Below are 20,434 nucleotides of genomic sequence, written 5' to 3'. Positions count from 1 at the left end.
TGGTAGGAGTCTTTAGCACACACAGAAGGGGGAAGGAAGTGCTGTGTCAAATGATCAGTATCTAAGGGGAGACCCCAAGGAGTCCTGAATGACAGTAGAAGGATAGACCAGTGTCCACTGCAGGCAGACATTGACGTAATGGAAAAGTATGTCTTTTAGTTGCTGTGAGGAAGACAGAAAAAGACACAGAGAGACAGACAGAACAGGACTGGAGCCTGATATGTAGGTTGGAAGAGAGGTAGAAGAAGAGAGTTGGGAAGGGAAAATGGAGAATGAGGAATGCGTTTTCCTGCAGCATTGCTGGAGAGGAGAGAGACAGATGCACCGGGAGACAAGAGAGAAGCTGGGTAAGTCCATGATGCAGAAATGCCTTCCTAGGGCAGAAGCCCGGGGATTGGATCCTGGTGGAAGGCTGAGCAGGAGAGAGAGAGAGAACCAGGTCTGACAAGATGAGAAGAGGTGGAGCAGGGCTTGGCTGGATCTCAGCAGGGGTCCTCGGAGAGTAGCATCACTTCCCCAGGAGCATTTCACTTCCGCTCCCAACCACGGTGCTCAGTGTGGTCACATCTCAGTCCTTTTCCCGGCCACTGGATCTGGTCTCTCATTTTATGTTCTCTCTTCAGTGCCTAGGGAACTCGAGGCTCTCCAAGCAAAAAAGGAGAGAGGGTCAGAAGAGGTGCCCAGCAGACTGCCACATGGTAGACAAGGTACTGCAATTGAATCCCGCCCTTTAAGTGACCGATTACCTGATTAGCTCATGGTGTGGAGGGAGGAAGGGCTTCTCTTCCTCCCCTCCCTCCCCGACAGGAGCCCAGCCTCTGGTTGCTCTCATATTTGTGAGGGAAACAAGCAGGATGAGGCATGTGATGTGCCCAGGCTGCAACACTGTGAGAGGCACTCACTGGCAGGACCCCAAGAGTACGCATCCTAAGTCTTCCAGGCAGGAGAGAAAGGAGAGGTGAACGCCTCCCTGGAGCATGGCATCCTGGGTGGAGAAGCTGAGGAGCGCGAGTATAGAAAAGGTGGATGGATGATTGGGCCATGGAATAGCAAGTTTTAGGAGGGAGCCCAGTTCTACCTAAGTGGACATGATGTCTAAGCTTTCCCAGATTGGTGGAGGATTGACAAGGAAATAATGTTTGTCCTGTTTGTTAGAAGTTGCCACAAAGATCAGGCAAACAAGGTCTGTGACCATCAGATTTGCAAGGAAGAAAGGTCATTGTAGACAACCTTCAGAATGGGGAGGGGGAGGGAAAGGGACCCTGGGGGTAGAGTTAAAGCCAAAAAAGGAATGGAGGGACACGACTTTTGAGACAGGGAGAAGACACAGGAGGAAAATGCTTGGAAGGGGCAAGGCAGACAGAGGATCAAGGGAAGCCCCAGAAACACAGAGATGGGGGGAGGGGAGGAAGTGAGAGACACGGCAGAGGAGACATAAACTGAAAACTCGAATGAGGGGCAGTGAGAAAAATCATACGGAGAGGGGAACATGAGGTCAATGTAAATACCAGGAACAGAGAAAGTGGGGGAGAGGCATGAAGAAGCCTGGAAGTAAGAGTGAGTGTAAAGAGCAAATAAAAAATTGGTGGGGTCAGTGTGGCAGCGAAAGAGGAGACACAGTCTTTCATGAAACCACATCCTCATCCTTTTCCCCTTCCTCCTCCTCTTCCAGAGTTCCCTTTTTGGTAAAGTGGCCATTACTGTCAAGTTTTCTCAAGCAAGAAATTCAGGAATCTTGCCAGGCACAGTGGCTCACACCTGTAATCCCAGCACTTTGGAAGGCTGAGGTGGGCAGATCACCTGAGGCTGGGAGTTCGAGACCAGCCTGACCAACATGGAGAAACCCTGTCTCTACTAAAAATACAAAAATTAGCCGGGCATGGTGGTGCATGCCGGTAATCCCAGCTACTCAGGAGGCTGAGGCAGGAGAATCGCTTGAACCTGGGAGGTGGAGGTTGTGGTGAGGGGAGATCGCACCATTGCACTCCAGCCTGGGCAACAAGAGCGAAACTGTGTCTCAAAAAAAAAAAAAAAAAGAAAAACTCAGGAATCTTCCTGAGTTCTTCCCTCCCTCAACCCCCATGCCCCATCAGCCATCAAGCCTGGTGCACTGTACCTGGTGGCATTTGCCACCTGATCATTTTTCTCTATCTCTAATGCTGTGATGCTAATCAGATCTCTGATAACTCTCCCATAAACTTCAGCTGCTATATCGTACCAAAGTTCAGGTATGTTTGTGCTGTCTTCCTACCTAACCTCCAATGACTGGCATGACACCTGGGTTTAAGTTGATCCTTTTACTAGACTTCCAAGGCTGGGCAGTGAGGACCCTTCCTATTTCTCCAGCCTCTATTCTCTCACTCCAAGAAGTCATGCTGGCTTCTTTTAGTTACTCAAATTACTTTGCCCATGCTCTGTCTTCTATCAGGTTCTGTTTTCTTGGCCTCTATCCTTCTCATCTTCTCCCTAATCTGGCTACTTCCTGCCCATGTGATATTTCTTCCCATAAGCCTCTTCCTGTCTCTTGGATGGGCCTGTCTGTTCCAGAGCACTTCTTGCTTGCTGTGAGATAAAACTGCCTTAGGATGCGCTTAGCATGTGCTCTCTCTGGACCACAGCTGCTTTTTCTCACTGTGTCCTTCGAACCTAGCATGACAGTGTCTGGCACATAATAAACAGCACACTTCATATTGTCAGGAAATGAAAGTCTTCATATTTCTGTGCTCTAAAAACTGGACATATATTTTGGCAAACATGACATCACTGATGTATTTGTATGGAAAGCTTCACAAAAATAGTTCTAAGAATTATATTTATTTATTTATTTTTGAGATGAAGTCTTGCTCTGCCATCCAGGCTGAAGGGCGAGTGCAGTGGTGCGATCTCAGCTCACTGCAACCTCTGCCTCGTGGGCTCAAGCAATTCTACTGCTTCAGTCTCCTGGGTAGCTGGGATTACAGGCACGCACCACCATGCCCGGCAAGTTTTGTATTTTTAGTAGAGATGGAGTTTCACCACGTTGGCCAGGCTGGTCTCAAACTCCCTACCTTGGGTGATCTGCCTGCCTTGGCCTCCCAAAGTGCTGGGATAACAGGTGTGAGCCACCACACCCAGCCTAAGAATTATATTTATATGTACATGTACATGTAATAAGCTACTTTTGTGGAAATAAGTATAAGAATTAAGAACTTAAGGTCTTTATTTATTTATTTATTTAAAAAAATTTTTTTTTGAGAGGGAGTCTCACTCTGTTGCCCAGGCTGGAGTGCAGTGGCGCGATCTCAGCTCACTGCAAGCTCCGTCTCCTGGGTTCACGCCGTTCTCCTGCCTCAGCCTCCCAAGTAGCTGGGACTACAGGCGCCCACCACCATGCCCGGCTAATTTGTTGTATTTTTAGTAGAGACGGAGTTTCACCGTGTTAGCCAGGATGGTCTTGATCTCCTGACATCGTGATCCGCCCACCTTGGCCTCCCAAAGTGCTGGGATTACAGGCGTGAGCCACCGCGCCCAGCCCTTAAGGTCTTTATTAATGATTAAGTTAATTAAGTGAAGACCACAAAATTTAGCCAAGACAATTATCAGTTAGTAAATAAGAAAGACAGGTAAAGGGAAAAGAGAAAAACAAAATAGACTTCAAGGTAAAAAGATAAACACAGAGAGAAAGACAGAAAGTAAGACACATATCTGGAGTGAGGCAGTATGAAAGAAGGTGAAATTTAGTGCTAGAGTGATCCTCTGAAGTCAAGTGTGTAGAGAGAGAGGAAGAGGGGTACTATAAGGCTTTTTTGAGGGAGAAAGATGAAAATTCTTCAAGGATCACTATTTGTTCTAGGGGCAAAGCTATCCAGATCCAAAAATTGGGTGCAACCTAGTTTTGTGCTCCCAGAAGACATCCAGATGGCAAGGAAGGCATGTAACCAAGCCCCTGAAATAATCAGTAAGGCTGGTGGAGGGTGTAATAATCGGTAAGGCTGATGCGGTGACACTGTGTGAGTCACAGCAGAAGTGACAGGCTGGCTGTGTGGTCAAAGTCCCACGTGGTGGCCCAGGGAGCCCAGATGAATGCTGGGAGATGTGGATTCTGGTGCTTAGTTCAGGGAGCTTCTGCACGACAGAGGAAAGTTGGTGGGGAAATGGAAAAGTACAGAGACACCTGGGAGAGGGGGAAGTGGCTCAGAGGAGACGTGGAGGGCAGGTATGTAAGCAAGAAAGCCAGGCGAGAGTGAGAGAGGTGCAAGGAGGCAAAAGAGGCAGAAACAGAAAACGCCAGAGAGAGGACATACAGAGATTGAGAAACAAAGAGGGAGAAGCTGCAAGAAAGAAGCAGGAGTGGAGAAATGGACAGAGACAATGGGAAGGGAAAGAAGAGAGAGGAGGTAAGTAAATGAAGAGCAAGACATGCAAAGCTGGCCACTATGGCCATTTGCCCCCAGCCTGAGGGTCTAGTTTCAGTGCCTGGAGCACCAGGACCCTGCGGGTCAGCATTCCGCAGGAGCATTGCAACTGTCCTGGGCAGGGACATTCCTACCTGCAAGTCACACAAGCTCCCGGGTCTTTTCTGGGGTCCCTAATTGTGCGTTTCCTGCAGTTTTGGCTCCTGGGTCCCACACTGAGACCCTAAAGGATTTTGTTCCTTTGTGCAGTGATCAGCAGTGAAGACTCTGATTCCTGTGAGGGCAAAGAGCCCCTGGAAGTCTCCAGCTCAGCATCAATGCCCAGGCCTGGTAAGAAGGGCAAGGACCATTTGTGCGGGGCACCAGGACCTCAGACGTCTGAGTTTAGAGTGTCTGCTTCCTAATGCGTTTCAACTGGAGTGCACTCCATAGCCATGATCCAGTTATCCCTGGTGCTCTTTTTGTGCTCTCACCTCACCTGGCACTTTGGGAAATGGGGGAGGCAACCTTCATTGAATATATGTGCTCTGGTATTGACATTAGGTTAGAAAGAAGCTAGGATATTTCTGTTGCTTTTCCCTTTCACATTGATCTGGTTTGAATTTGTGTCCCCACCCAAATCTCATGTGGAATTGTAATCCCCAAGGTTGGAGGAGGGGCCTGGTGGGAGGTGATTGACTCATGGGGGTTGACTCCTCTCTTGCTGTTCTTATGATAGTGAGTGAGCTCTCATGAAATCTGGTTGTTTACAAGTGTGTGGCACTTCCCCCTTCACACACTCTCTCCTGCCTCACCATGTGAAGATGTGCCTGCTTCTCCTTCACCTTCCACCATGATTGTAAGTTCCTAGAGGCCTCCCCAGCCATGCTTCCTGTACAGCCTATGGAACTATGAGTTAATTAAACCTCTTTTCTTCATAAATTACCTAGTCTCAGGTAGTTCTTTATAGCAATGTGAGAGCAGACTAATACAGAAAATTGGTACTGGGAGAGGGGCATTGCTATAAAGATACCGGAAAATGTGGAAGCAACTTTGGAACTGGGTAATGGGCAGAGATTGGAACAGTTTGGAGAGCTTAGAAGAAGACAGGAAGATGAGAGAAAGTTTGGAACATGCTAGAGACTTGTTAAATTGTTGTGACTAAAATGCTGATCATCATATGGACAGTGAAGTCCAGGCTGAGGTGGTCTCAGAAGGAGATGAGGAACTCATTGGGAAATGGAGTAAAGGTCACTCTTGCTATGCTTTAGCAAAGAGACTGGTGGCATTGTGCCCCTGTTCTAGGAATCTATGGAACTTTGAACTTGAGAGAGGTGATTTAGGGCATCTGGTGGAAGAAATTTCTAAGCAGCAAAGCATTCAATATGTGACCTGGCTGCTTCTAACAGCATACTGCCATATGTGTGAGCAAAAAGATGATCTGAAATGGGAACTTATATTTAAAAGGGAAGCAGAGCATAAAAGTTTGGAAATTTTGCAGCCTGACCATGTGGTAGAAAAGAAAAATCTAGGAGGAGGCAGGAACCAGAGCACAAGCAGTAGCTGGGTGGGCACCATGACTGAGATCACCACCATCAAGGCAGTGAAGTGCAAGATCCAGGTTCTGCAGCAGCAGGCAGATGATGCAGAGGAGCGAGCTGAGTGCCTCCAGCGAGAAGTTGAGGGAGAAAGGCGGGCCCGGGAACAGGCTGAGGCTGAGGTGGCCTCCTTGAACCGTAGGATCCAGCTGGTTGAAGAAGAGCTGGACCATGCTCAGGAGTGCCTGGCCACTGCCCTGCAAAAGCTGGAAGAAGCGGAAAAAGCTGCTGATGAGAGTGAGAGAGGTATGAAGGTTATTGAAAACCGGGCCTTAAAAGATGAAGAAAAGATGGAACTCCAGGAAATCCAACTCAAAGAAGCTAAGCACATTGCAGAAGAGGCAGATAGGAAGTATGAAGAGGTGGCTCGTAAGTTGGTAATCATTGAAGGAGACTTGGAATGCACAGAGGAACGAGCTGAGCTGGGAGAGTCCTGTTGCCAAGAGACGGATGAGCAGATTAGACTGATGGACCAGAACCTGAAGTGTCTGAGTGCTGCTGAAGAAAAGTACTCTCAAAAAGAAGACAAATATGAGGAAGAGATCAAAATTCTTATTGATAAACTCAAGGAGGCAGAGACCCGTGCTGAGTTTGCTGAGAGATCGGTAGCCAAGCTGGAAAAGACAATTGATGACTTGGAAGATAAACTGAAATGCACCAAAGAGGAGCACCTCTGTACACAAAGGATGCTGGACCAGACTCTGCTTGACCTGAATGAGACGTAGAATGCCCCAGTCCCACCCTGCTGCTGCTCCTCCCTCTGACCCAGACTCCGCCTGAGGCCAGCCTGCTGGAAGCTGACCTTAAACTGAGGGCTGATCTTTAACTGGAAGGCTGCTTTCTCCTTTTGCTGCCCCCTCCTTCCCTGTGTCTTTTTCACCAAACTGTCTCTGCCTCTTCTCGGAGAATCCAGCTGGGCTAGAGGCTGAGCAACTTTGGAAACAAAATTTAAGGGAATGTGAGCACAATGCATAATGTCTTTAAAAAGCATGTTGTGATGTACACATTTTGTAATTACCTTTTTTGTTGTTTTGTAGCAACCATTTGTAAAACATTCCAAATAATTCCACAGCCCTGAAGCAGCAATTGAATCCCTTTCTCACTTTTGGAAGATGACTTTTCACCTTAAAGCATATTCCCCTCTCCATAGAGGAGAGGAAAATGTATAGGCCTGCCTTACTGAGAGCCAAACAGAGCCCAGGGAGACTCCACTATCAGAAACCTCATTGCTTTGTACAAAGTACTAGCTAAACCAGAAAGGTGATTCCAGGAGGAGCTAGCCAAACAACATCAAAAACAAAAAATGTGCTGTTCAGGTTTTCAGCTTTAAGATATCTTTGGATAATGTTATTTCTATTTTTTATTTTTTTCATTAGAAGTGACCAAATTAAGATGGTAAGACCTCTGAGACCAAAATTTTGTCCCATCTCTACCCCCTCCCAGTTGCTTACACAATGGATCATGTCCCCCTTATGTTGAGGTGACCACTTAATTGCTTTCCTGCCTCCTTGAAAGAAAGAAAGAAGATCATGTTTTTGCCACTGATTTAGCCATGTGAAACTCATCTCATTACCCTTTTCTGGGTTTGAAGCTGCTGTCTCTAGAAGTGCCATCTCATTGTGCTTTGTATCAGTCAGTGCTAGAGAAATCTTGAATAGCTTATGTACAAAACTTTTTAAATTTTATATTATTTTGAAACTTTGCTTCTTTGGGTTTGTGGCACCCTGGCCACCCCATCTGGCTGTGACAGCCTCTGCAGTCCGTGGGCTGGCCGTTTGTTGATCTTTTAAAGTTTCTTTCCCTACCCAGTCCCCATTTTCTGGTAAGGTTTCTAGGAGGTCTGTTAGGTGTACATCCTGCAGCTTATTGGCTTAAAATGTACGCTTCTTTTATGTGGTCACTTTGGGGCCGATTGGGAGAAAGAGAAATCAATAGTGCAACTGTTTTGATACTGAATAGTGACAAGTGCCTTTTTGAAATAAAGAACCAGTCCCTCCAAAAAAAAAAAAAAAAAAAAGAAAAACCCATTTTCTGCAGAGGATTTCAAGTTGGCTGCAGAAATTTGCATAAGTAAAGAGGAGCCAAATGTTGATAGCTGAGATAATAGGGAAAATGCCTTGAAGGCATTTCAGAGACCTTTGCGGTAGTCCCTCCCATCACAGGCCTGGAGGCCTAAGAGGGAAGAATGGTTCTGTGGGCCAAGTCCAGGGCCCCACTGCTCTTTGCAGCCTTGGGACATGGCACCCTGCATTGCCACTGCTCCAACTCCAGCTGTGGCTAAAAGGGGCCAAGGTACTGTTCAGGGCATTGCTTCAGAGTGTACAAGCCTCAAGCCTTGGCAGCGTCCATGTGATATTAAGCCTGTGGGTACACAGAATGCAAAAGTTGAGTCTTGGGTGCCTCTGCCCAGATCTCAGAGGATGTATGGGAAATCTGGATGTCCAGGCAGAAGTCTGCTTCAGGGGGCAGAGCCTTTATGGAGAACCTCTACTAGGGCAGTGCAGAGGGGAATATGGGGTTGGAGCCCCCACACAGAGTTCTCACTGGGGCACTGCCTAGTGCCGCTGTGAGAAGAAGGCCACCATCCTCCAGACCCCAGAATAGTAGATCCACTGACAGCTTGCACTGTGCACATGGAGAAACCACAGGCACTCGATATCAGCCTATGAAAGCAGCTGAGGGTGTTGTACTCTGCAGAGCCACAGGGGTGGAGATGTTCAAGGCCTTGGGAGCCCACCCCTTATATGAGTGTGGCCTGAATGTGAGACATACAGTCAAAGGAGATTATAGGTTTGAGATTGAATGACTGCCCTGCTGGGTTTCAGACTTGCATAGGGTCATAGTCCCTTTGTTTTTGCCAACTTCTCCCATTTGGAATGGGAGCATTTACCCAATGCCTGTACCCCCATTGTATCTTGAAAATAACTAACTTCTTTTTGATTTTACAGGTTCATAGGCTGAAGGATCTTACCTTGTCTCATGAGAATTTGGACTATGGACTTTTGTGTTAATGCTGAAATGAGTTTAAACTGGGGGACTGTTGACTATTGAGAAGGGATAATTGTATTTTGCAATGTGAGAAGGACATGAGATTTGGGAGGGTCCGGGGAGGAATTATATGGTTTGGATTTGTGTCCCTGCCCAAATCTCATGTTGAATTGTAATCCCCAGTGTTGGAGGAGATGCCTGGAGGAAGGTGATTGGATCATGAGGGAGGACATCCCCCTTGGTGTTCTCATGATAATGAGTGAGTTCTCATGAGATTTGGTTTTTTAAAAGTGTGTAGCACTTCCCCCTTCAATCTTTCTCTCCTGCTTTACCATGGTAAAATGTACTTGCTTCTCCTTTGCCGTCTTCCATGATTGTAAGTTTCCTGAGGTTTCTTGGCTATGCCTCCTTTATAGCCTGTGGAGCTGTAAGTCAATTATACCGCTTTTCTTCATAAATTACCCAGTCTCAGGTAGTCCTTTATAGCAATGTGAGAACAGACTAATACACAGGTGATCAGGCCTACTGTGGTATACTTTAAAAAATACATAGTTGATCTTTGTCCCCAGTTCCTGGCACGAAGTTCCTAAAACTCTTGGAAATTCCAGAATGATGGGTGTCTTATAAGTACCAACCACATGATTGGAAGATTAGAATTTTCAACCCCAAACCTTGATGTCTAGGGAGAAGAGAAGGGCAGAAGATTGAGGTCAATTGCCAGTGGCAAGTGATTTAATCAATCATGCCTACATAATGAAACCTTGATAAAAACCCCTGAACAACAGGGTTCAGGGAGCTTCTAAATTGGTGAATGCATTTATATGTTGGAGGTGGGGTTGAGGCTCACCTGGAGAGGGCATGAAAGCTCTGTCCCTCCTTCCCCACCTTGCCCTATATTTGGTTCTTCCTGAGGTTTTATTTTTTTCCATGCAACAAAACTTTGACTAACATTTTGAGCAGGTTCAACTGTCTACTGAAACTGGTAATTTCCAAACTTAAGTTGGGGCAAATGGCTATAGTGCAGAGTAATGCCATCACTGGGCACTGTGAATGCGAGAGTGAAGAATAAACGTGGATCACTTGAAGTCAGGAGTTCAAGACCAGCCTATTCAACATCATGAAACCCCATCTCTACCAAAAAAAAAAAAAAAAAATTAACCAGCTGTGGTGGTACACGCCTGTAATCCCAGCTACTCAGGAGGCTGGGGATGCCTTCTTTATCCTGGATCTTGGCCTTCACATTTTTCATTTTTCATGGTGTCCCTGGCTCCACCTCCAAGTTGATGGTCTTGCCGATCAAGGTCCTCATGAACATTTTCATTTTGACCCATGAGTGGATATGAGGATGCTATGAATTGCCAGTCACATCCAGCCACCAGAACACCTCCACACACTCACTCAACAAAGCCAGTCATCCCTCAGTTGTATTCTTTATAAGAACACAACTTTATAATCATAAGTAGAATACTTTCTGAGTTCTGTGAGTCATTCTAAGGAATTACCCAACCTGAGGGAAGTCCTGTGAACCCCTAAAGTTGTAGTCTTATCCACAGATATGTGGGTGGCCTGGTCACTCCATTCATGATTGTTATCTACAGTAGGGCATCTTGTGGGACTGACATCTTAGACTGAGGGGCCAATGCCAACTCTGGGTAGTGTCAGAGTTGGCACTGACCCCAACTTTCAGAGATTTGGGTAGGCTATGTTATATTAAATAGACCTGAACATTTGTAATTGCTAAAATAAATAATTAAATTGAATTGTTGGATACTCGGTTTCAGAGAAGTTAAAGAACTGATTGGTTTTGGAAGAATATGTTTGTTGTTGGAAAAGACGCCACACATTTGGTGTCAGAAAAAAACACATACCTATTCATATTGAGGTCCTTCCTTTATGTATTGATTTCCACCCCAAACAACCCTCATCATCTAAAGATCACAAAAAAGTAATTTTTGGGCCGGGTGCGGTGGCTCACGCCTGTAATCCCAGAACTTTGTGAGGCCGAGGTGGGCAGATCACGAGGTCAGGATATGGAGACCATCCTGGCTAACATGGTGAAACCCCGTCTCTATTAAAAATACAAAAAAATTAGCCGGACATGGTAGCCGGTGCCTGTAGTCCCAGCTACTCTGGAGGCTGAGGCAGGAGAATGGCGTGAACCTGGGAGGCGGAGCTTGCAGTGAGCCGAGATCGCGCCACTGCGCTCCAGCCTGGGCGACAGAGTGAGACTCCGTCTCAAAAAAAAAAAACAAAAAGTAATTTTTGATTGCTTGATACATAATAATGTCATCAAAAATTTGGAAAGACCTAAAAGATCCAAACAATAGTCTTTCTGACAGGTGTTGTTCAGTATACCATTGCCTTATCTACAAACTTTTTTCAAAACAATTTTGGAAATAACATCTTTTTGTATCTTTACAACATTCATAATGGGTAGGCAGGATAACTGTCATTATCCTTGTTTTATAGATGCAGAAACATAAGCACATAAATGTTTAAAGATCTTTTACAAAGTCACATGGAGAATTGAGGGCAGAGGTAGCACCAGAAACATATATGCCTGAGTCTCGGTTCAGCGGATGTCTGTTTTCTTCAGAAAGAAGAGAGGGAAATAGTAATCAAACATGTTTGCAGTGTTAATTGTTACAGGATTTATAACTTCATTTTAAATTTACTGTTATTTTTTATTTTTTTTTAGATGGAGTTTCACTCTTGTTGCCCAGGCTGGAGTGCAGTGGTGCAATCTTGGCTCCCTGCAACCTCTGCCTCCAGGGTTCAAGAGAGTCTCATGTCTCAGCCTCCCGAGCAGCTGGGATTACAGGTGCCTGCCACCACACCTGGCTAATTTTTGTATTTTTAGTAGAGATGGGGTTTCACCATGTTGGCCAGGCTGGTTTTGAACTCCTCACCTCAGGTGATCCACCCACATCAGCCTCCCAAAGTGCGGGGATTACAGGTGTGAGCCACCATGCCCAGCTGATTTATAACTTTATTAACCAGCAGCTGTTTCTCTTCCATGGATTTTATGAACAAAATTAACTTGGAAATACATACTAGGTATGATGTCAAATAAGGTAAGTCAATGTAAAAATGTACATATTTTTCTTACAAAAGACTCATTTTAATTGTTTGCTACATTTTTGATAAGTAAAAATAGCATTTTTTAAATGGGAGTTTCCACCATGTGTTTTTGTTTTTGTTTTTGTTTTGAGACAGGGTCTTCTCTGTCACCCAGGCTGGAGTGCTGTAGTACGAACATGGCTCACTGCAGCCTTGACTTTCTGGGCTCAAGTGATCCTCCCATCTCAGCCTCCTAAATTGCTGGGACCGAAGGTGCACACCACCACACCCAGCTAATTTTTCAAATTTTTGTAGATATGGGGTCTTGCTATTCTTCCCAGGCTGGTCTGAAACTTCGGGGCTCAAGCTATCCTCCCACCTTAGCCTCCCAAAGTGTTGGGATTATAGGCCTGAGCCACTGCCCCTGGCCTTTGCCATCTATTTTTAACAGGTGTAGAATGTCGTAAACACTAGAAGTCTATTTGTTACATATGAAAACCACTCAAATAGGTTCTATTCTGGGTTAAGGTAGGTTGAGTGGGACTGGCGGCAAGGCGGGAGGAGGAGAGATTCCCATACCCATTCAGGGATCCATCTTCAAACATTGCCCCAGGCAAGAAACAGAGGCAGAAGAAATGTGTGTGATTTTTGACAGCAAGTTTCCTTAACAAGTAAGAAAGCAGTGTTCTTACCCAGAAAAAGAGGATTCTGGGTAAGCATATTTGATACAAAAATAAAAAGGGGGATTGTTATGCCTTTTTTTTTTTTTTTTGCCGTGCAGCGTTTTGTTTTCTGAAACCCCGACAGTCAGGGGTTGTGACTTTATATAGCTGAAGAAAATTCTTTTTTTTTTTTTTTTTTTGAGATGGAGTCTCGCTCTGTAGCCCAGGCTGTTTTCCTCGCATTTCTTTATAGTTAACTGGTTACTGGGGAGAAATCTCTGAAAATGTATGTTAGGAAAAGAAGTATGTCCAAATTAGAATTCTTGGTATACAAATGAACATAAAAAAATTTCTATGAAACATTAAATCTGATTGTGAAATCATTCACAAGTAAAACAAAAAATTCTGAAGAGTCCAGATTCATCTTTTTTGTTAGTTAGGGTATGCTATGTTATATTAAATAGACCCTGAACTTTTGTAATTGCTAAAATAAATAGAAATTAATTCTTGCTTTGTGGACAATCTACAGTGTTCCAGGTCATGAGTGGAGTTGCGGGGGCATTGGGAGAGAGGATAGGGGACTGTGACCCCTATAGTCATTCAGACACCTAGGATGCTGGAGGCTCTGCCATTTTTAACATTTTAACACTTATGTTCCAAGATGATCCACAGTAAGAAAAAGAACAAGAGTCAGAAGAGATGTGTAGACAAGTAGGAAGGGTAAGTAGCAGAATGGCAGTGAGGTGTAGGAACATGGCAAGCAGGATGACAAAGCAGAACTGCCTGTGGTAGGTAAAGTTTTCTCTGTCTCTGGCAACAGTACTGCTGCCACATTAACCTCTGATGTGAGATGCGTCTAAGAGTCACACCAGGGTGGTGTCAGGTGGGCCTGGTCCTACTCCTGAGTTCCTGGAGCTCCCCAGGTGCCCCTGGTCTTGTTACGTGATTTCCTTTTGTGTTGGCTCCTTGGGCACCACTAAAATCTCCGAGGGGTTTTATTTCTGTTTGGAGTTCAGTAGGGCTTACTCTGCAAGTGACTAATAGAGTAATAGGAAACCTCTAGCTCAGCACCAAGAAGTGGTCCAGGCAAGGAAGATGCCAAATGGCCACAAACAGGGCTTGAAATTAGAACTACTGTTTCCCAATTAAGTTTACTCTGATTGCAATTCATATTATCTGGGTATCTTAGTTTTTTTTTTTTCCTGCTGCTATAAAAGAATACCCGAGACTAGGTAATTTGTAAAGAAAAGAAATTTATTTCTTAATTTTGGAGGCCTGGAAGTCAAATATCAAGGTGCTGGCATCTGGTGAGGGTCTTCTTGCTATGTCATTCTGTGGTGGAAGGTGGAAGGGGAAGAGAATGTGAAAGAGAAAGGGGAAGTGAGCAGAAACTGTGCTATTATCAGGAACTCACTCTCAAGATAACTAACCTACTCCCAGGATAACGGAATTAATCCATTCATTAAAAACAGAGCCTCGTGACCTAATTACTTCTTATAGGTCCCAGTTCTCAACACTGTTGCATTGGGATTAAGTTTCCAACACATGAACTTTGGTGAACACAGTCAAACCATAGCACTAGGTGTTTGGGGAAAATAATGATAAACCCCAAACCATAGCAAACTAGGTGTTTGGGGAAAATAATGATAAACAATAAATAACTTTAAACTCATGTTAACAGAATGATTTCTATTGTCATTTAGTCACAACCTTGAAAAGGTCTCAAAAGACAGCTGAAATTACTATCTAGAATTTACAGAAAGAAATGTTTTAGATGAATCACTTTCTGACAGATATAATAGTTTTGATACATATCATTATATAATAATTTAAATAATTTTTAAATTTGTTTTGCCTTGTAAAAAACACATTTTTTATTGAAGTATAACATACTTACTAAAAAGGGTACAAACCATAAGCCTACAGAATAATGATCACACAATGAACATACCCATGCTACCACTACAGAAATCAAGATAGAAACCGATCACCCCAGAAACCACTCTGTGACCCCTCCAAACCACCAGACTCCCCCTCCTTTCCAAAGACAAAAACGCTATCCTGATTCCCAACAATAGAAGCCTGCCATGACGTGGATGAATCTCACAAATGTTAAGTTCAAGTGAAAGAAGTCAGACATAGAAGATTACTTTTTATAAATTCCACTTATATATTAAAATGTACCACAGTGTTTTTACCCATTCTACTGTTGATAGACCTTTGGATTAATTTCAGTACTGAGGTATTATGAATAGTACTATTTTGAATATTTGCAAACATGCCTGCATTCCTGTTGACTATGTATGCCTGGGTGAAATTGCTGAATTATAGAGTATATGTATGTCCAACTTCAAAAGATTATGCCGGTTTTCCAGTGTGATTGCACCAACTGACACTACCACTATCAGTTTATAGAAGTTCCAATTTTTTCATATCCTTGCCAACATTTGGTATTGGCAATTTATTTTTTTTTAGCCAATTTAGGTGTGTAGTGATATTTCATTGTGATTTGAATTTGCATTTCCCTAATTGCTAATGAGATAGAGCACTTTCGTGTGTTTAGACTGACCTTTGGAATATCTACTTTTGTGAAGTGCCTATTCAAGTATCTTTACTTTTGGGGTTCACTGCATTTCTCATATTGAAGTATAAGGGTCCTTTAGATACTCTCAATATGAGCCCTTGTTTGGATACATAGGTTTCAAAAATCTTTGTCTACTCTTCGGTTTGCATTTTCATGGTCTTAATGGTATCTTTGGGTGAAGGAAATTTTTAAATTTTAGTGTAGTCCAGTATATAAATTATTTCCTTTAGGGTTAAGTGCTTTTTGCGTTCTGTTTAAGAAATCTGGCCAGGTGCGATGGCTCACACCTGCAATCCCAGCACTTTGGGAGGCCGAGGTGGGCGGATCACCTGAGGTTAAGAGTTCAAGACCAGTCTGGCCAACGTGGCAAAACCCCATCCCTACTCAAAATACAAAAATTAGCCAGGTGTGGAGGTGCACACCTGTAATCCCAGCTACTTGGGAGGCTGAGGCATGAGAATTGCTTGAACCCGGGAGGCAGAGGCTGTAGTGAGCTGAGATCGTGCCACTGCACTCCAGCCTGGGCAACAGAGGAGACTTCATCTCAAAAAAAAAAAAAAAAAACTTTTCCTACTCACTCAGAGGTTATGAAGATATTATTTTAGATTATCTTGTCAAAATGCTATTGTTTTATCTTTTACATTTTTATCTAAAATCCACCAATAATTGCTTGGTGTGGATTAGAGGGTCTGGATTTCTTTTTCTTCAAGATTTGTTAGATGTAGGTATCCAAGTAACTGAGTATTGTCTTTGCCACACAGTTTTGCCATGTCACCTTTGTAGTAAATCAACTGTCCAAATAGGCATGAGTCTTTTCTTTCAACTGGCTTATTTTTCTATCTTTGAGACAGTACCATTTAATTAGAGTAGCTTTATTTAAATCTTGGTATCTTGTAGTGAAGTCCTTTAGTTTTGTTCACCTTTTTCAAATTGTCTGGGTTATTTCCAGTTCTTTGCGTTCCCATATTACACGTTAGAATCAACTGATCAATTTCCACAAAAATGCTGTTGATGTTTCAAATGGAAACAATATGCGTTGTTTCTATAGATTGTTTTGAGGAGAATGGACAATATTCATCTTCCAATCCCTGAACATAATATATCCTTCCATTTACTCAGGTCTTCTTTAATGTTTCTCAACAATGTTCTAGACCTTTCTGTATAGATTTTTACACATCATTTATTAGATTTGTTTTCCTATATTCTTTTCAGTAGTATGGTAAATGTATATTTCAACACTTCGTGTAGTAACTGTTTTTGGTTTGTAAAATGCATTTCATTTTTGTAACTTGACATAGATCTAGAAAACCTGCCAAACTACTTATTAATTTTAGTGATTTACTGATAGGTTCTTTTGGATTTTCAGTGTATTCAATTTTACCATCTGTGAAAAATAAGTTTCATATCTTTGTTTTCGATCCTTTACCATATATTTCTTTTCTTTGAGTTTCTGCACCAGCAAAGACCTCCAGTACGATGCTGAATAAAAGGGGTAATAGGAGCATTTTGTCTTGGTCTCATCATCATCAGAAAGTTTTCAACTTTCCATCATTGAGGGTGAAGTGTGAAGTATGCTGTAGGTATTTTTTTTTTTTTTTTTTGGGATGGAATCTCGCTCTGTCACCCAGGCTGGAGTGCAGTGGCGCGATCTCAGCTCACTGCAAGCTCCGTCTCCTGAGTTCAAGTGATTCTCCTGCCTCAGCCTCCTGAGTGGCTGGGATTACAGGTGTCACCATGCCCGGCTAATTTTTGTATTTTTAGTAGAGACGGGGTTTCACCATGTTATTCAGGCTGGTCTCAAACTCCTGATCTCGTGATCTGCCTGCCTCGGCTTCCCAAAGTGCTGGGATTACAGGCATGAGCCACCGTGCTTGGCCATGCTGTAAGTATTTTATGGATGCCCTCTACTAAATTAGGGAAGTGTCCTTCAATTCCTAGTTTGCTAAGTTTTTCTTAATCATGAATAGATGTTGATTTTTTTTTTTTTTCCAGACGGGGTCTCACTCTGTCACCCAGGCTGGAGTGCAGTGACACCATCATGGCTCACTGCAACCTCTGCCTCCCAGGCTCAGGTGATCCTCCTGCCTCAGCCTCCTGAGTTGCAGGAACCACAGGTGTGCACCACCAATCCCAGCTAATTTTTTCTTTGTATTTTTTGTAGAGATGGGGTTTCGTCATGTTGCCCAGGCTGGTCTCAAACTCCTGGACTCAAGTGATCCACCTGCCTCTGCCTCCCAAAATGCTGGGAGTATAGGTGGGAGTCACTGTGCCCATCTTGATTTTTATTGAATGTTTTTCTGGACCTATGAACATGATCAAATGGCTTTTTTCCTGTAATCTTTTAATGCATTTTATTACATTTATTTATTTATTTATTTTTGAGACAAGGTCTTGCTCTGTTGCCCAGGCTGGAGTGCAGTAGTATAATCTCAGCTGATTGCAACCTCCGCCTCCTGGGCTCAGGTGATCCTCCTACCTCAGCCTCCTGAGTAGCTGGGACTACAGGTACACGCCACCACACCTGGCTAATTTTTGTATTTTTAGTAGAGATGGAGTTTCACCATGTTGGCCAGGCTGGTCTGGAACTCCTCACCTCAAGTGATTGGCCCTCCTTAGCCTCCCAAAGTGCTGGGATTACAGATGTAAGCCACTGCGCCTGGCCCACTGATTGATTTTTGAATGCTAAACCAATCTTGCATTTCTGAAATAAACCTAGCTTGGTCATAAGAATTATACTTTTTAATATATAACTGGCTTTATTTTTTATGTTGGGGAGTTTTACAACTGTATTCATGAAAGAGGTTCTTGTTTGAAATCATTAGGTTCTTGTTTTGCCCTCCTCAGAGTTTGGAATTATGGTTATACTGGTCTCACAAATAATCAGTAGTTATTTCTTCTGTTTCTATTCTATGGAAGTAGTTGATAAAATTCGGTGTATTATCTTCCTTAAATGCTTGGTAAATACATCACTTAAGCCATCTGGCCTGAAAATTTTATTGAAGAGAGGTTTTAAATTATACATTCAATTTTTTAATAGTTACAGAACAATTATAGAAAAAATAGAAAAAATTTATATTTTTGCATTTGCCTATATTGTAAATTGTGTTTTTAATTTAAACTTTCTAATTGTTTGGTATAAAGCTGATCATATTATCCTGAGATAGTTTAATGTCTTTAGAATATGTATTGACATATTCTTTTTCCCTCTAATATTTGCTCTTGTGACCCTTGTCTTAAAAAAAGTCTAGTCTTATTAGGAGCTTGTTAATTTTATAGCTGTTTCAAAGAGCTAACTTTAGACTTTAACTTTGCTGATCCCCTTTCTTGAATGCTTGTTTTCTATATCAGTTTCTTTCTTAACTTTTTTCGTATCTCTACCTTTGGATGCTTAGATCATTGATTTTTAGCTTTTCTTTTTTTTTTTTTCTCAGACCTTGCAGGGATGGATCTTCTTTTCTAACAAATGCATTTAAGGCTAAATTTTTCCTTCTTAAGTTTTGTTTTTGGTGAATCTCATAAGTTTTGATATGTCATATTTTTATTATCATTCAGGAATTGTTTTCTGAATTCAATTATAATTTTTTCTTTGATCTATGAGGTGTTTATTAGTTTATTTCTTAATTTCCATTCACATGGGAAGTTTTCTTTTTGTTATTGATTTTTAGCTTTGTTTCTTATTGTCAGAGAATGTACTTGGCACAATTTTAGTTTTTTGAAATTTGAGACTTACTATATGTCCCAACATTTATCATTTTTACATGTTCCATGTGTACTTAAAAAGAATGGACATTGGAAGTTGTTGGGTACATTGTTTTATCTGTATCAATTAAGTCAGGTTTGTTAATCACGTGGGTCAGATTTTCTACATCCTTACCGATTTTTTGCTTGTGCCATCAGCGACTGAGGTGAGTTACAAGCTTCTGCTTTGGTAGTGAATTTGTCTATTTCTCCTTTTAATCTTGTCAATCTTTGCTTTATATATTTTGTGGCTTTTCTGTTAGGTACCAATAAATGTAGAATTATCTTTTGTGTGTGTTGAATTTCTTATCATTACGTAATGTCCCTCTTTATCCCTAATGATGTCTTTTGCTTAAAAGTCTACACCAGTGTAGAAAAAATTTTTTTTTTCTTTACTCTCTTAGGTTTAATGCCTGGGACCTATAAATTAAACTGACAAAAGACAGATTAACAGGAGAAAAAGCACAGAAATTTTATTTAATGTTAATATTTTTACATGACAAAGGAAACCTCATAGCAAGAAATAAAACCCCCAAAGAAATGAATTGACCAGAGGCTTATATACTATTTTAACAAAGAGCAATAACTTGTGGAGATGTAACAATATAAAGGAAAAAAGGGATTTGGGCTAAGAGTGGTAAATTATGGGGAAGTGACTAAGAAATATATGGAGAAAACTAATGGGAGATAAGGGTTATTTTAGTGAGGTTTGTTTGTACAGATTCATCATGGCTTCAACTGCTGGACTCTGGTGATAAGAATGTTCTATTCCTGGCACAGGGATGGCACTTTTCTTAGGCATAAAGGTGTAAGGAAGAGACCCCTTTCTGCATCTGCTGTTTCTCAATTGCCTTCAGCTCAAAATAATCAACATGGCAAAGTGGCATATTTTGGGGTGATATGTTCTGATATCATTCACCGGCTTTATATTTTTTTGCGATGACTTAGTGTTTGCATGTTATATCTTATTCCATCTTTTTATTTTTAGTTTATATATCTTTGTATATTTAATCATGTCTCTTGTAAGCAGCCTATAGGTTTTCTTTAATCCAGTATGACAATGTTTGCCTTTTCTTTGTTTGTTTTTGAGATGGAGTCTTGCTCTGTCACCCAGGCTGGAGTGCAGTGGCACGATCTTGGCTCACGGCAACCTCTACCTCCTGGGTTCAAGCAATTCTCATGCCTTGACCTCCTGAGTAGCTGGGACTACAGGTGCACGCCACCACGCCTAGCTAATGTTTTTGTATTTTTAGTACAGATGGGGTCTCTCCATGTTGGCCGGGCTGGTCTCGAACTCCTGACCTTGTGATCCACCTGCCTCAGCCTCCCAAAGTGCTGGGATTACAGGCGTGAGCCACTGCGCCTGGCCTATGTTTGCCTTTTAATTGGAGAAGTTGTTTCATTTACTTTCAATGTAACTACTGATATATT

General features: G+C 42.5%; 2 protein-coding genes across 18 annotated transcripts in view; both read left to right on the top strand.

The window, feature by feature from the left end:
- LOC129031407 (nuclear body protein SP140-like protein) overlaps positions 1–11,010 on the top strand; it is a 29,227-nt gene extending 18,217 nt beyond the window's left edge. For 6 of the 16 annotated variants that reach the window (XR_008501029.2, XR_008501027.2, XR_008501032.2 and 3 more), the window contains 3 exons: positions 296–347; positions 624–707; positions 1,673–1,813. Coding sequence is in view for 9 of the 16 variants with exons in the window: in XM_054477739.2 (XP_054333714.1) it covers positions 624–707; positions 4,644–4,798 (239 nt within the window). In the remaining 7 variants the exon portion in view is untranslated. Of the gene's footprint in view, positions 1–295; positions 348–623; positions 708–1,672; positions 2,903–4,643; positions 8,010–8,919 lie in introns of those variants that run through there. The other 10 variants (XM_054477739.2, XM_054477737.2, XM_054477738.2 and 7 more) reach the window with 6 other exon arrangements.
- On the top strand, positions 5,230–8,009 carry LOC129031409 (tropomyosin alpha-3 chain-like). Of its 2 annotated transcripts, XM_054477747.2 has the most exons (2): positions 6,014–6,081; positions 6,216–8,009. In XM_054477747.2, the coding sequence occupies exons 1-2, from the start codon at positions 6,014–6,016 to the stop codon at positions 6,694–6,696; spliced, it is 549 nt and encodes a 182-aa protein (XP_054333722.1). In that variant the 3' UTR covers positions 6,697–8,009. The 2 variants fall into 2 exon arrangements, with proteins under 2 accessions (XP_054333721.1, XP_054333722.1); XM_054477746.2 differs by having other exon boundaries at positions 5,230–8,009.
- Positions 11,011–20,434: the final 9,424 nt, after the last annotated feature.

The sequence above is a fragment of the Pongo pygmaeus genome, chromosome 11 (genome assembly GCF_028885625.2).
Source record: "Pongo pygmaeus isolate AG05252 chromosome 11, NHGRI_mPonPyg2-v2.0_pri, whole genome shotgun sequence".
Lineage (NCBI taxonomy): Eukaryota > Metazoa > Chordata > Mammalia > Primates > Hominidae > Pongo > Pongo pygmaeus.
Note: the sequence above shows the minus strand (reverse complement) of the source record. Positions and strands in the feature narration are given on the sequence as shown.

Bases quoted from the DNA above. Each gene is read 5' to 3' on its own strand.
- LOC129031409 (XM_054477746.2), top strand. From the start codon at position 5,554: ATGGACAGTGAAGTCCAGGCTGAGGTGGTCTCAGAAGGAGATGAGGAA.